We start from the raw sequence: 16304 nt of genomic DNA, 5'->3' as shown, positions 1-16304 counted from the left end.
GTAATTTTGATTGATAACGTCTAAAAACCAATATATGAAAATTCATTCTGTAATTGATTGATAAGGTAACTTGTTTAGGTTAAGAAACTCCTTAAAAAGTGTGTAGTATGGTGAGTAACAAAGAGTGAATAGTCATAATTATCTTTAAGACCATCAAATTACAATGTTTCACAGTAACAAAGAAGAATAAACAGACAATTACACGTTTTAATCTCCAAAAGGAAGATTAATTAACGTTATTTGCGATTTGTACAAGTTAATTTAAACAAAAAATGCAATAATTTAGGAGGCACAATAACTTCTCACTGCCTTCGTTTTCTTGTCTTTTTCATCAGATCACGTCTAGCGAATACCAGTAATTTGCATAATCAGTGTGAATGAGAATGACCTAACCCAGTTTCTCTCACACTGCATCTTTTCCCGTGTGGAAACTAATTGAAATTGAAATTCCCCACTTCTTTTCCATGTTGGATATGCTATTATTCTCTGCAACCCCTTCACTTTTTTCTTCTTTTTAAGCTCTTATTTCAAACTCCCAATCTTGCTGTCTGTCTATTTCTTTGAATGGTTTTTCGTTGCTTCACAAAATGGCTTCTTGGTGGGATTTAAGACCCTTCTTTCGTTTTCAGTCTATTAGGACACGCTTTCAGGTCAGCGCTTTCAAATTTTTTCAACTATGTTCTTCTTCCCTGCCATACACACGCTGATTCTATTGTATGTTGATTGTTTTTTCAAACTTTAAAATTAAGCTTTTGAAGCTTTGTTAATGTTGTTTAAGTAATGAATGGATGGATGGATCTGTGTGATAATCGATCTTCTGTACTATTTACTTGATGCCTCAAGATCAAGGTAATGTTCATCTTTGTAAAGCTTTTATCCTCCCTTCTCGAGCAGAAATCGAGTTATATGTACACATTCTTGCTGTTTTTTACTACCAGGTTAAGACGTCGCATAATGTTTTCTCCCAAAGCAGAACATCTATTTATTTAGATATATTTATTTATCTACTATTTATAAGTACTATTTATGGTCATAGCCATGTCCATGCCCATGTATTAATGTTTGTTTGCTTCTTTTTGGAAAGTTTTTGCCCTGTTTTGTGCTGAACATACGGGCTGATATTTCATAGCAGACTTGGTAAAAAAAACGTCATATTTTTGGCAAACATCTTTTTTAATCATGTCGGTTCTTTTAATTTACTGCGGTTGATTTCATAAATGAATTCTTGGGTTCAGCTCTTAACTCTTGAACTTATCTATTTCTTTCATGCAATCCAATTGTTTATCCTCTCTTAATCCCTTTATTTTCTTTAGGATAGTTTCAATGTGCTTTCTGGTTCGTTTATGTTTAAGCAAGCTGTATGATCTTTTTTTTAGTGGTCGGCTTGTGTTTGAAGCTTACTATTACTGTTGTACATTAAATTCAATTTTTTTTTTTTGTGCTGATTTTCTAGAATCCTAAACTTCTGGTCCTTTGTGTTTGATTGGTATTTACATTCTTGTGATGATCAAACGCTTTTGCATATATGTAACCATAGATTTTGGCATTTCTGCTGAATAGACTTAAAATTTCAGTCACATTTAAGATGTTTTATTTGTTACTCGTAGGATTCTCTAGGTTCCTAATTTGGATGTTTTGCAGCTTTGTTTAACTTTAATGTATATCCCTTCTGTCTATGAAATCGCAATAAAAAGAGAGGCCAAAAGTTTCAAGAGAAACAAAGCAAATCAGGGTATTTTCATGGTATTTGTCCCTGATAATGCTTTCCTTGGAGTTACCTAGGATTTATCAAGCAGGAGGCTCGGAATCTCTGCTGTTTCTGGTGCTCACTTTTCATCCATTAATTTTCCATTGATAGACAAAAAGAATGAAGAGGTATACAATTTAATAAGATTTTTCTTAATAACTAAAGGAGGGTTTTTGGGCTAGGCCCCGGTTGAGGTGGATGGATTGACAAACAATTTAATGATCATTTGAGAATAGGAATACTGATTCTCATATATCTGTATATCTGGCATTTAACGACTTCTTCTCGGTACATCATTCTGTCCGCAGTTTAAAACTGCTGCAAATGACCATCTTGTGTTGAGTCTGGCTGTTCATGATGCTTTTTGAGCTCCTTGCTACAGAGATATATGTTAAGCAAAATGCTTATTGATTTTATTAGAGAAGGGATTCCCCCATCTAATTGCATCATATATTTATACTGTATTTTCTTGCGGAACTAGGACTCTTTGCCGATGAACTGCTTGACTTCTGTCTTTTCTTTAAATGCTCTACTTCGCACTATTTTGATGCACATATCTACTAGGCTGTCACTTTCATTACGCTTGACCCTTGAATTATCAATATATTAAGATACACAGAATGTAAATTTACTAGGGATGACTCTTGCTAAAATTGGTTGTTTGCTTTCTTATATTAAGTGTGAAGAATTGAACATCACCTTTTCCGACCACTCCTAATCTCAATTGTGGTTTTTATGAGCTGTAGGATTTCAGAACGAGGGAAGTTCAACTTGGTTCACATACTGTGAGCTCTCATGGATATGCAGTTGCGAGAACACACAAACATGATTGGCTCATTCTCCTGCTCCTCGTGTTGGTTGTTATCGGCCTATTAGTTGTCCAGCCGTTCCATCGCTTTGTTGGGAAGGATATGATGACTGATCTCAGATATCCCCTGAAGAGTAATACGGTTCCTGTTTGGTCCATTCCCGTAAGTTAACTGCTTCAGATATATAACGTGATTTTTTTTTCCTTCAAATAACAGCATTAACAAGATTATCTTGTCATGGTTAGATGTATGCAGTTTTATTGCCTATAGTGATCTTTCTTGTTGTCTACATCCGAAGGAGAGATGTCTATGACCTTCATCATGCTGTGCTGGGTATTATTATATTAGTCTTTAAATACCCCTCGTTCATTCAATTACTAACAAGCATATTCTGTTTGCTAAGGAGATTGTTTGCTGGAACAGGTCTATTGTTCTCTCTTTTAATAACAGCAGTAATTACTGAGGCAATAAAAAATGCAGTAGGTCGACCTCGACCAGACTTCTTCTGGCGATGTTTTCCAGATGGAAAGGATGTATGTTTTCTCTTAATTTTAGTCTTTCAATTAAAATTTGTCAATTATGTTTACTCTAAAATATAGCTTTTTATTAGGTTTATGATAAATGGGGAGATGTCATCTGTCATGGTGAAAAAGAGGTCGTAAAGGAAGGATATAAGAGTTTCCCAAGCGGCCATACTTCATGTATGTAGCATGTATTTAATGTGCTGTTTTGCATAGGTTTACACTAAGACTGGTTTTTGTCATGGTCATAACTTCTATGTTTTGATAGAAATGAATGGGTGGAATTAGTATAGCTCATCCAAAGCATGTGTTCTCAAATTTCTGTAGTTCTTTGCTTTGAATAGTTTCAATTTATTTGCAGGGTCATTTTCTGGTCTGGGATTTTTATCACTGTACTTATCTGGGAAAATAAAAGCATTTGATCGCAGAGGTCATGTTGCAAAACTCTGCATTATTTTTCTGCCACTACTTTTTGCATCACTTGTTGGCATTTCTCGAGTCGATGACTACTGGCACCACTGGCAGGATGTGTTTGCGGGAGGCCTTTTAGGTTGGTCCACCCTAAGTATCTCAGTTAGTTCTAAATTAAGCCTCGAGAACTACTTTCAACTGTTTCTGGCACTTTACTCACTCAACAATATTTCTTCTTTCAGGGCTTACAGTGTCTACATTTTGCTATTTGCAGTTTTTTCCGCCTCCTTATCATTCTGAAGGTTTGCTTCAAAGCTGATTCTATTACAGAGCTCGCTTTCCATAAATAATTCCTGTTAAAAATTAGCCCAAGTTCATATATTTGTTTCCTTTAAGAAGCATGCTGTCAACCTTTTTGATGTTCTAGATATATATTATTTTCCTGTGCAGGCTGGGGTCCTTATGCATACTTTAGGATGTTGGAAGAATCACGACAAATGACCCAAGTTCCTAATGTTCCAAATTCTGGTCATGCACAGTTAACAGAGGTTCAGGCTGAGAGTGAGGAGGGTCAAGAAGGTTGCCATGGGTATATGGGGCTATCTTTATCACNGGATCGTAATGCAACACTGAATGACATTGAATCTGGAAGAGGATAAAGTGTGTACCATCTAAATCTAATGATCCTACTCTTTGTAAATTAGATCCCTGTTCATATCCTAGAATTTTAACCAGGATCTAGAACTACCACATTTTGCTGAAAAAAGTGTTTACTGGGTTAGTCAAGAGTTTATAAAAAACTTTGAAGAATATTTGTTTGTAAGAATCATGTTCGGGACAAATCATCTGTTCTTTCTCTATTTGTGAATATGTTGACATAAGAAAATAGGAAATCTCTTCAAGTGTCTCTCCTGGAATGCCAATTCATTCAATCATAGTTTACATCACAGAAAAAAAAAAAAAAAAAAAACATCAGCAGTACATATATAAGCTGTGTATTCAAATGTTGATAGTATGCAAGTAGAAAATGTCGACTTTGATGATGTGATTGTTATTTCATGAACTAAGCCAAATCAAATAAAGCATCTGATATTGTGAATAGCCTACGCAGACAACCAATGAAAGGTGTCAATTTTCAAGAATGAACAATAAACATTGGAAGAAGAAAAAGAATATAATCAAATCTGAATAACAACTGTTTTGTGGGGATCTGAAAATCTTTTGTTGGACTTTCTAGACTTACGAGTCTGGAAACTAAAATCGTATCCAATGCCTTGGCCGAAGCCGAAGCCAACACCAACTCCACAACCCATTCCCAGGCCAAAAACCAGGTGGAGGTGGTTGAAGGGCGGCCAGCCTCCGAACCCCAACCCACCAACCAAACCCAAACCTATTCCGGCGCCGCATCCGATGCCAGCTCCGAAGCCAGGACCCAACACTGATGTTTGAGCTTTGGGAGTTTTATTGTTGTTTCCTAGGAACTTCGTAACAGAGAATTGTTTTTGGTTGGCGTTCTTGTCGGCATTCCAAGTCCAGAAAGATTCAGCATCAGCTTTGGTTTCCATTTCTTTGCTTTCTTTCAGTGTTCGCTGCGGCTGCGGTTGGATAGGATTTTCTAACTCGTAGGTTTGGGTATACTAAAACTCTCTTTTTATATTTTATTTATTCATTTTAGTTTTTATATAAAAGAAATTTTAAAACTATTATTTTTACAGCTTGTACAATAAGTAAACATTATTGATTATATCAAAATTAATTACATGGGATGAAGTTCATAGGAAGGCACTAAGGTCTTAGAAATCTCAAAAAGGATTCTGGCCTCAAATTCATCACATGCATATTTCTTTGACACCTGGCGAGGGTTTGGAATCCGTTTAACACCGAAAATCTTATCACTGTTTATAGCACGTGTGCTCCCTGCCATCTTCAGCATCAAGTTCATGTAAACATTCTTCAGCTTTGCCAACATCTTCAATGGCGATATCATCAACCATCTAAGCCTTCCACTCGTTCTCAACCTCCAATGCCTCCGTGGACCTCTCAATTGGATTATCGCCATCTTCCTCCTTCCGGTGGCCGCGCCACCGTGGAGACGCCGGTAGCGCTGCCGTCTCAGGTACCTCTTTATGCCACCGTACGTTGCCTTGGGAAATAGTATCTCCATTTTCTTGCTTTGAATAGCTTCAATTTGAAGATTAGATTGTGTTTGAATGCTTTGAACTTGTCTTCGCAATTCAGCAAATATATAAGTGAGAAATTAACACTCTAAAATTGTAACATTTTATATAAAAAATCCATGGTAGGTGGAAAAAACAAACACACGTGTCCAATGTTGATAACACCGTGATATCAGCACGTACGATTTATTTATTTATTTATTCCATATTATATATATGGCTGCTTTTGAGAAATAATGAAAAATAAGCAATGATCTTTGACCAGAAATGGTACTATGATGTGTGTGAGACAACAATCACGACCAACACAGTGTTTGGCTTCGTATCTTCCTCGGAGTATTATGTGGGAAAATTGCTTTTTAATACTTTGAAAGAAAGAAAAAAAAAAGACAGAGTCATTTTCATTCTCATTGTGGTCACTCTCAGTTTCTGTTTAATTTTTTAAATATTTGATGCTTAAATGTTGTTAGAGATGCAATTCAAGTAAAGTGCACTTAATTATAGTCAGTTGGCTGCCGTATTTGAAATATAATGAGATTTATTTATTTTTAATTTTTAATCTTTAATTCATATAGGAATATATGTAATTGGAGATAGAAAATTCAACATGTTTAATTCAATTGTGGATTGAATTTAGAACCTTTAAGTCAATAATAATATTTTATAACATTACTTAATAGCAAATCGTAATTAATTAACAAGTAATGCGTTTTTATATGAAAGTGGTAAATTAAAACATATTTAAAAAACTCAATACTACTAAATACTAATGGCATACAGGAACTACAACATATGTTTACTTACAGAGTCATTACGTAAACCTACAGCAAATGCTAGACAATGAGCTTGCTCGCCGGAGATTAATGATAAAATGCTGCTAATCACGATTAAGATGTTTTTGGCCCTAATTAGCCTCATGATAAAATAAAGTAATTCATATTTATTAAAAGTATCAAATAACCATAAGAGTCGGACCATATATAATATATACTTATTACAATGATAACAAATATAAATAAATGATTGAATTAATCTTTGATTTATTATGAAAATTCAGTTTTCTATTTAAAGAACAAGCAAGCACACTTTTTTCTTTAAGATAAATGTGATTCAAATATCATTTGGAAAAAGGGTTTTAAATAATCATTTAATATTAATATAAATCTATATGTTGTGATTAGTAATCTATATGTTGTGTAATTTCTTAGTTAGTAAGAGATTTTAAAGCCTTTCACTTAGTTCTCTCTTATAGAATTTCACTTTTTCCGTAAAGAATTAATATAATCTTTACAACTTATTGTAGTGATTGATATAACCTACGTCAAAAGATGTTTTAATTCTATTTGATTTTTTCGACAAGTTTACTGATGAACATAATGATGCTATTGTTCTAAGGAAGAGACAAACCTATATATAATTGTTTTGGGGAAATTTTCATAGAAGAAGTTCAACGAAATCTTTCAATTTAATTCGTTTAACTTTATCTATTCCTTTATCTCTAAAGTATATTAAATTAAAAACAAATACTATAATAAAACTTCTCTTATTCATGCAACTATTTTAAGAAGAGTGTTTCTATGCATTGCTATAATTTTTATTTTTATTTTTATGATAATGTTTCAACTGATACTTTTTGGAACTTTATCAAATTTAATAAAAAAAAAATATACAGAAAATTTGCTTCCTATGAATTACTGCGAGAAATTTGCAAAAGTAAAATAAGAATCTAACAATATAAAAATTAAAGTAATAAAAAATATTATAAAAGTAGACAAATTCTTCATTTATGATAGATTTATATTTATATTCGATGTTACAATAATATATAAAAAATGACAAAAAATCTATAATTTATTTTTTTTATTTTCGCTTACCGTATAATAAATGAGAACTGTGTACAGCTTATACATGACGTAAGTAAAACAAAGTCTTCTGAAATCTGCTGCAACATTTGTACAGTGTGAATAAACAAATGAAAAAATGGCGGCTTTTCAAGTTTTCAAAAAAAGAAAAAGTTATTAAAAATGTGTATTAATTAAGTAACAAGATATTCATATCTAAACTTCTAGATGCACTTATTTATTTATTATAAATATATCATACTTTTCTTAATTTGATTCCATTTCCACGTGACTGATCCTTGTGCTGCACACATAACCATACACGAACCATGAATCAAAAACCTATTATTTCTATTTTTCTTTCATTATATTTATACTCTATTCTATATATTTGTTAGACCCATTAATATTAAATATAGCTTAACCAAATAATCCGTAACGTCAATTTTTTTTTCTTCTAAGGTCATATAATCCAATATTTACAGTTAAAAAATTAATTTTGACATGATTTTAATGTTAATATAAGGTTTTATTATTTATTTAAAATGGATAATTAGTTATATATATACCTGGGATTAGCAACTTTTTAACAGAATTATCGAATATTCGTAGTAGCTAGTGTTGATTATGTCTTAAGTTGATTTCATTATTGTAGAAGGAGGAATCATTTGTTAGAAGAAAAAAGAATATTAGGACGAAATTATGTTGTTCAATGTTCATGTTGACTTCCATAATCAAACCCGCCATTTTCTGGTCAAATTGTAGTTTTTTGACTTTTTCTTTCAAAACTCAGTTAATCCCTTTAAATACTGGAAGAAGGTGCAGTTTCTACACAGCCAAAAAATCACTCTGGTAAGAGAAGTTATCATCCTCTTCTTCTTCTTCTTCAACCTTTGCAACACTATAATATGGAAACAGATTCACTGTTGCCTAAGCCGACATACGGTGGCATAAAGAGGTACTTTAGAAGACGGCGCTACCAACGCCTCGACAGCGGTGGCGCCGCCACCTTCACCGGTGAAAGGAAGACGAAGATGATTAGGTTAAGAAGAAGTCCACACCGGCAATGGAGGATCAAGGCAGTTCCAAAACTGACATGGATGGTTAGGTCACCTTTGAAGATGTTTGCAAAGCTCAAAAATGCTTACATGAACTTCATGTTGAAATCTATGAACACCGACAACATGTTTGGAAACAAAAAGACTCTCAAGATTGATCGTCAAACGTCTAAGGTTTACAAGAATGACGCGTTCGAGGCTAGGCTCATTTTCGAGATTTCCAAGGCCTTGGTTGCGTCTCATGAATTATATCCCATGAAATAATCGTTTATTTTCTTTGTTTAGTTTTTTTCGATTTTTTCTTCCTAAATTTCTTGTGTGATTACAAAAAATGTTGAAGAATCACCAAAAATCTGTATTTATTTATTGTTATTTTGACTCTCCGTCGTTTGTTAATATTCATTAGTTATACTAATGACTATCAAAGTTTTAAAGTAGTTTTATGTGAATTATCAAACTTAGAAGCTAGTTTGATTTAATAACTTTTACTTATACAAATGGTTAAATTTTGGTTTTACTAATAAAATTAGCAAGATCTTCACTTTATTATATGGTATATAATTTTTTGTATACTTTTCCTGAAAATGAGATGGTTGATTTCATGTTCAGATGCTGTTTGGCTGGTTACCCACGTGCTTGGATTTGAAATATACATAGAATTGTCAAATGCAATTTCATTGTTTATTTAATTTGACCCGAACATTAAAAAAAAAAACGAATCATTAAAAAAAGTAGTCACCCTATGATAGATTATGCTAGAAAAAATAATTTATTTTTTTATGATAAAGAAATTGAGATATAAATATTACTAAAGTTTTGAATTCCTTGCAGTCGCACGTATATATACAATACAACGACACCCATGCAACGTTGGGTCAATTATCTTTGTTGACTTTCTACCTCTGACCAAATTCATTTGAAATTTAAATGTCGAACACAAATCATGAATCTCGTGTTATTTAGTTTTTACTTAATCGTAAATAAATATAGATATATTAATTGGTTTTTTGAGTCTAATAGTAGCAATAAAAAATTGATTAAAAATATAATGATAAAAGCTTACAAATTTATTACTTTTAAGGTTTTAAATATAAGAAAAAAATTTAATTTTTTTTATATAAGTTTGCTCTGTTATATAGATATTCTCTCATCTTAAAAAATTGAACAAGGACGTCAAAATCGATGTGTATGTGTATCTTATATATTAACATAAACAACAACATTGTTATTAAATTATAAAAAAATAAAAAAGACATTTCTTTAGATAAGAAAAATTGTAAGATCACGCTTTTATTGGTTTAGACACATCTCAAATTAAATGCAGGATTAAAATTTTAAAAATAAATAAATAGCAAGTTAAATATTTTATCCTTCATGCTTTCTAAATATTTTTTTCATTATTATATAACATTATTCTTTTTTAAGACTGTTTTTTTACTTCTCTTTTGTTTTCTCTTTAAGTGTTGAAGCAGATTTTCTCTCTTTTTGTGTAGTTTGAACCTCAGTATAAGAAGTGATAAAGTTTAGATTATTTATATCTGATTATAATCTTAATTTCAGTTAGTTTTTTGTATTAGTATAAAATTTGAGTTAGTTTTGCATTATTGAAGGGATGTGTTTATTAAAAATGAAATTTGATATTTCATTATGATATATGAAATAAAAAAATACTAAATTTTTTAAAATTTCGTAATATAGAACAAAATTTAGATTAATTTTTAGCACATTTTCATGTTAAAATTAAAATTGGAGGTTTTAAATTGGAAAACATAAAAAAATATGGAAAATATAACTAAAAATCAAAAGTGAATAAAGGAGAATAATGGATCCATCCACAATTTCAATAATCAAACAATTCAAAAATTATAGTTTTCTAAAGACTCACATTCAAATTTAAACAATTAACTGATTCAATCAATTAACTAATAAATTTATAAATTAAATATCAATTAATATCATTCAATCTAATTTATATTTATTTATTTATCAAATCAATATTTAATTTTTAGTTTGAAATTGATAAATTGACTTGATAAGTTTAAAAAGAATGGGAAGAAAGATTATATGTTCAACTTCATCCACTGATATCGTATTAACAAATAACATTTAATCGATAAAATGTTATATATACATTTTTCTTATTTATTTATTCTTAAAACACTTGAACCTAATCTTATCCTATTTCTTATATTTTAGGAATTTTACCAAATGAGAAAAAATAATAAGATTTGGATTCATTGGTTCAGCTGAAAAATTGACGGGATTCTCATATTGGGAAACATCTGTAAAAGATAAATAACCCATTAACAATATTTAATTTAGTCAAAATTAATAAATTTCTACTTTTTCTAAAAACTAAATTTAATGCTCATTCATTATTTATAAAATGTGACAGCATGTTCCTAAGATAAATTAGTATGGAAATTTTCCACCCAGTAAATTTGAATATGAGTTTTTTGAATATGTAATTGAACATATATATATATATATATATATATATATAATGATTATTTAACTTTTAATTAATGATTTTACATTTTATGAAACATATAGTATGATCATTTTTTGATAATTTTTATGTAACTTTGAATACTTTACGCGTTATTTAATACACTGTATTATATAATATTAAAATATTTATTTAATTATCAGTTATTTGACCGTAATTAAACTTATGAACAGTGAATAATTACATCATGTATTAGCAATTGATTTGATTTTCAAAATATTAAATTTTGTAATTAATAATTAGTGTGGAAGAACTCGAGTTTCTAAACACACGAAGTGCCATTTATATACAATTAAGGAAAACCATCCACACTACTAAAATATTAACATTTATCATTAAGGAAAACCATTTGCTTCTTCCATTCATACTAATTACAATTTTAATATTCAAAAAATAAATATATTTATCGCTATTGGTTTTGTTTGGCAAAACTTTTCAGCTATTTTTGATTTTTTTTACTAGCTAAAACACTTGTTTAACCTTATTCATTTGTTAAATAATTTATTTGTAATAATTTATAATGTTGTTTTACACACCACTAAAATAACATTTTTAAATGCTAATTCTAATTTTCTATATATATTTTTTAAAAAAATCTTACTGAATTCCATTGTCAATTTTTTAAAATAAGACAAGTTATTGTACTGTTCATTTTAACTATCATATTATTTATAACATTTCTTTTATTAATTCAGTGTCATATTTCAAAAAGTTAATAAGAGGAGATTCTTATTTCATTTTACAGAATGGTTTTATGTTTTAATCAATACAATTAATATAACCAAAATATTATATCTACGTAGTTATGCATTGTTTTTACTTAAATCTAAACTTGATTCAAAGTACAGTAAGACATGATATAATATAAAAAATATAATAATTGAAACTAAAAAAAATTGTTATTGAATATTTTATCCACAAAAAAAAAAACAAGAGTTAAAAAATCATTTTGAAAAATATATATTTTTTTTCAATTACCTAAACCAAAATTTTTCTAAGCAATTATCATTTAATATATTAGTTTAATAACATTTGGCTGCCAACTAGTTTTTCAAGTTAAGGTAATTTTTTAGCTAGCTTTGCGAAACAAAACTATTATGATTTTTAAATAAGTCATTAACTTTTTTTCTTTCTAAGTTATTCTTAAATTAATTACTCTCGAAGTTTTAAATAAAATAATGTATTTATTAAAAATATTAAAATATTTTAATGCATGTGAAGCATCTTTAAATTTAGATATTAATAATCCTTTAAATGAATCACTGTTGGCAAACTTCAATATTTCACCGTACAGCTGCCAATAACAGTAGATGCACGTACACGTTCACACTTAAGGAAAATAAATATCATTAATGTTTTATCAAATAATAAATGCTTAATCAATACAATACAATTCACATGCATTTAATATTTATGTCCTTTTTTAAATCCCAAAACTTATTATATTAAGCTTTGTTTCTTCTTTTTTTTTTTCTTCCCTTGACGTACTTTTTTTCAAAATTATAATTCACAATTTTTATTTATTTAATGAATTTCACTAGTAATTCAGCTTCACCAAACATGTTACCCAATTCTGTGTTGAGACCTTCTTGTTCAATGTCTCTGTATCTTCAAGAAGATAGAGAGGTTAAGTGATTCCATATTTATATTTCTTGTGACGGGTTTGGTTCAACCGTGCTTATGTTCTTGAAAAGTGATTTTTCGTTTATGTTGATGATGAATTAAACAGGTAAGCAATTTCAATCTACCATTGGATTGCAATAACAATTCACTTCCATCAAATTCCATGTCCATGACTCCTTATATGATGCCTCAATTTCGTCAAGACATAGAGGTTAAGTGATTCCATTCATAATCTATTTTCTTCTTCCAAACACGTTCTTAATCCCTAAAAAATCACTTATTTTTATCACAAATTAAGCAGAGAAGCAGCAGCAATTTAGTTCCATCAAGTTTGCTAACAAATTCCATACAGAATCCCTTTTATCCAATGTTTGAGTACTGTCAACAAGACATAGAGGTGAAGTGATTCCATATAAACTTCAATTATTAAATTTTTTTAGTCACCCATTTTATTTTCTTAAAAAAGAAAATGAATTATTTTAACAAATTTCTCAGGCAAACAGTTTTATTCTACCATTGGATTTCAATAATAATTTAGCTTCATCCAATATGGTATCAAATTTCATGTCAAATCCCTTTTATTCAATGCCTCAGTATAATGAAGAACATAGACAGGTAAAATTATTTCTTCTAAAAATTTGTTTAAAAAAAATGGATTATTTATTGTTTAACTCAATTTGTACGACACTTTATTAAATGTTGATTATACTTAAGAATAGAAAACTCATAAAATTTTTGATGAAATGTTTAAAAATAATGGATGTGTATATATGCATTATTATTATTTTTAAAAATTAGAAAAATGTGTTCATGATTATTTAACGAATTTTCTCTTGATAAAACAGGGGAGTAATTGCAATCAAGCAATGGATTTCCATAGTAATTCGGTTTCATCAAATGTTGTCTCAAATTCTATGTTAGTGCCCTCTTGTCCTATACTTCATTATCATCAAGAAAAAGATAGAGAGGTAAAGTGATTTAGTTTAAAGTTCAATTGCTTTGTTTCAATTTCAACCATGTTTGCTTATTTTGTTAGAAAATAATTTTTTTTTCTATTTATCTTGACAAATTTAGCAGAGAAACACTTTCAATCTACCATTGGATTTCAACAGTAATTCAGCTTCAACAAATGTGTTGTCGAATTCCATTTCAATGCCCTCGTATCCAGTGCCTCAGTATCGTCCACAAAACATACAGGTAAAATGATTATTACCTTTTTCTACTTCAATCGCCACAGAATTTATTATGATAAATTAATTTTTAAATATGCATACTACATTTATTGAAAAGGGTAAATTTTGATTTTGAAAAGGGTTAATCACTGACTTCAAGATTTCCTTTTTTTTTTACTACTGTCAAAGGGTTGAATCTTAATCTTACCATAGCTTTTCTGTTGCATGTAAGAGCAGGAGGGGAAACTCAGATCCTTCTGGGAGAAGCAGTTGATGGATATTCAAGCTGCTGAAGGTTTTTATTAACATTTTTTTTAGACTATCATGTTATTGATGTAATGTAATAAACTGATAATGATATACTATGTTTCTTTGCTCCATCGCATTGGATTAACAGCTTGATTTAATGGTGGTATTTGTATTTTCTTACGATGTAATTGGCAGCATTTAAGAGCCAGCACAAGTTGCCGCTAGCTCGAATCAGAAGGATAATGAAAACAGACGCAGATGTGCAGGTTTATAGTTCTGATTCTGCCACATACTCTGTTATCTGTCTATTAGTTTATAACTGATATCCATAATTGATCAATGCTACTTTGTGAAAGTCATGTGTTTATAGATGTTACTGTTTCTAAACAACGTTGTTGTGATTACATTATGTGACTGAGAAAACATGTGTAAGCAACAGCTGATGATGGAATGTTTGTGTGGTAAGCAGATGGTGAGTGCTGAAACTCCCATGCTGATGTCAAAAGCATGTGAGATTTTCATCCAGGAACTCACTTATCGTGCCTGGATGCGTGCTGAAGAGAGCAACAAAAGTACTGTGCAGCCATGTGACGTTGCCAAGGTTATTATGCAGAATCATGCCATGCAATTCCTCACTGATATTGTCCCAGATAACCTCCAAAATTTCTGTGCTTATGGTGCTCAGGTATCTCCATAATTTTTTCTTTCATTTCCTCTTCGGTTATACTTTCTATTTATATTCATTCAATCACTTCCTTAAAAAACTTACTCGACTTGTTTGTGTGCTTGTGATAAAAAAAACTGTTGTTTTGTTAGAAGTCCTCAATTGATTAAAGATTAGACTAATCGATAATATATAAGTGGATACAAACTTTATTTTTCAAGTGAGTTTTATAGGATAAAGTTAGTTTTAAAATTCACTTCTTAATACGTGATCACATCAACATGGTATCAAAGTGTATCAAAGTCACGAGTTTGAGTATATTCTAACAAAATTGGTTATTTGTTGAGTATGACATTTCATATGCTATTGGACCTCTGTCAAATAACTAATTAATATTTAGTCTCACATTTGAAATGTATATGTTCAAATTAAGGGAAATATGTTGAAACTCTTACGTCGATTAAAAATAAAAGTCAAGTATATAAGTGGATATAAACCTTACCTTACAAATTAGTTTTGTAAGATTAAATTAGGATTAAAGTTCACTTCTTAACTTAATAAGAGATAGATTACTCTGAGTTAAACAAACAAATAGGTTGTTTTCTTCAGTTTTGGAAAATGTATAATAGAGTTATGGTATGCTTGCTATAGCAGGAAGAGCTTGCTGCTGGAAACATTGCAGAAGGAAGGCATTCAAGCCAAGCTAACCTGCCTGATACAGCTGGTTTCATGGGAAATCCTATGAATGTGATGAATATGGGCAGAGTAAGTATGAAGTAAATTGGATTTAATTTTATATATATGTTGCATAACTTCATGCCATCTGTTAAGTTCAAATATATCTGAGAAAATTGTTATTTCTACTCATGGATGTGTCTAGATAAATTAATGGAAATTTGCTGTTGTTTACTTCATAGGGCTTGGAGGCAGGAAACCAGCTGATTCCTCAACCCAACAACATGATGCAGCCTCCCTTTGTTATGCCTTCAGATCAATTTCCTTACAATTTTCATCCCAAGGTAACATGACTCATGAACACAGTGTTTCATATACATTTTACACCAATGCAAAACAACCTTTTATTTTCCTTCTTTCACATGTTTATGTCTGTTAAAATCAATGTCTTGTCATGATGCAGTGAACTTAGGGATGCACTACAGGGTGATGAATGAAGTGATGGTGTGCTTCAGAACTATGTCTTCTCTTGAGGAACTAGAGCAACAATTTACATTATTAATTCTCCTCAAACAACTCCTCAACCTTTTCTCTGTTTTGGGAAACATTATCCTATTAAAGTACTTGTAATCTTCATGTTTGAACATCCAATAGATTATCTGCTGAGACTATCAATGACCTTTCGGAAAGGTTGCATCAAAATTCAAATTCAAGATTGGTCATAACTGCAGCATTTTCATAATTCACGTCATCATAGATCTGTTTAGCAATTACCATGCACGAAATTACATGGCATGGATTATATAAGGTGATGAAATATGAAAACTGAGTTTTGGTATACAATTCGA

General features: G+C 30.3%; 5 protein-coding genes across 8 annotated transcripts; 3 read left to right on the top strand and 2 right to left on the bottom strand.

Annotated features, from left to right (window-relative positions):
- The first annotated feature begins 296 nt into the window (after positions 1–296).
- Positions 297–4395, top strand: LOC106759409 (lipid phosphate phosphatase 2). Of its 2 annotated transcripts, XM_014642566.2 has the most exons (9): positions 297–650; positions 1783–1875; positions 2494–2718; positions 2802–2889; positions 2980–3089; positions 3167–3257; positions 3439–3627; positions 3731–3790; positions 3939–4395. In XM_014642566.2, the coding sequence occupies exons 1-9, from the start codon at positions 588–590 to the stop codon at positions 4145–4147; spliced, it is 1128 nt and encodes a 375-aa protein (XP_014498052.1). In that variant the 5' UTR covers positions 297–587; the 3' UTR covers positions 4148–4395. The 2 variants fall into 2 exon arrangements, with proteins under 2 accessions (XP_014498052.1, XP_014498053.1); XM_014642567.2 differs by lacking the exon at positions 1783–1875 and having other exon boundaries at positions 303–650.
- A 271-nt stretch (positions 4396–4666) lies between these two features.
- Positions 4667–5053, bottom strand: LOC106758520 (keratin, type II cytoskeletal 68 kDa, component IB). Its single transcript, XM_014641438.1, has one exon. It carries the CDS (start codon positions 5051–5053, stop codon positions 4667–4669), a length of 387 nt encoding a protein of 128 aa, XP_014496924.1.
- Positions 5054–5136: 83 nt separating this feature from the next.
- LOC106759407 lies at positions 5137–6036 on the bottom strand. The gene has a single exon (XM_014642565.2). It carries the CDS (start codon positions 5650–5652, stop codon positions 5245–5247), a length of 408 nt encoding a protein of 135 aa, XP_014498051.1. The 5' UTR covers positions 5653–6036; the 3' UTR covers positions 5137–5244.
- Positions 6037–8344: 2308 nt separating this feature from the next.
- Positions 8345–9005, top strand: LOC106758519. The gene has a single exon (XM_014641437.2). The coding sequence runs from the start codon at positions 8415–8417 to the stop codon at positions 8826–8828; it is 414 nt and encodes a 137-aa protein (XP_014496923.1). The 5' UTR covers positions 8345–8414; the 3' UTR covers positions 8829–9005.
- A 4547-nt stretch (positions 9006–13552) lies between these two features.
- LOC106759076 (nuclear transcription factor Y subunit C-3) lies at positions 13553–16304 on the top strand. 3 transcript variants are annotated; one of them, XM_014642088.2, is made up of 8 exons: positions 13553–13664; positions 13771–13893; positions 14106–14163; positions 14313–14383; positions 14587–14802; positions 15436–15546; positions 15699–15800; positions 15920–16304. In XM_014642088.2, exons 1-8 carry the CDS (start codon positions 13563–13565, stop codon positions 15920–15922), a joined length of 786 nt encoding a protein of 261 aa, XP_014497574.2. In that variant the 5' UTR covers positions 13553–13562; the 3' UTR covers positions 15923–16304. The 3 variants fall into 3 exon arrangements, with proteins under 3 accessions (XP_014497574.2, XP_022635273.1, XP_014497573.2); XM_022779552.1 differs by having other exon boundaries at positions 13774–13893; positions 15433–15546; positions 15920–16303; XM_014642087.2 differs by having other exon boundaries at positions 15433–15546; positions 15920–16303.

This window comes from Vigna radiata, chromosome 4 (genome assembly GCF_000741045.1).
Source record: "Vigna radiata var. radiata cultivar VC1973A chromosome 4, Vradiata_ver6, whole genome shotgun sequence".
NCBI lineage: Eukaryota > Viridiplantae > Streptophyta > Magnoliopsida > Fabales > Fabaceae > Vigna > Vigna radiata.
Note: the sequence above shows the minus strand (reverse complement) of the source record. Positions and strands in the feature narration are given on the sequence as shown.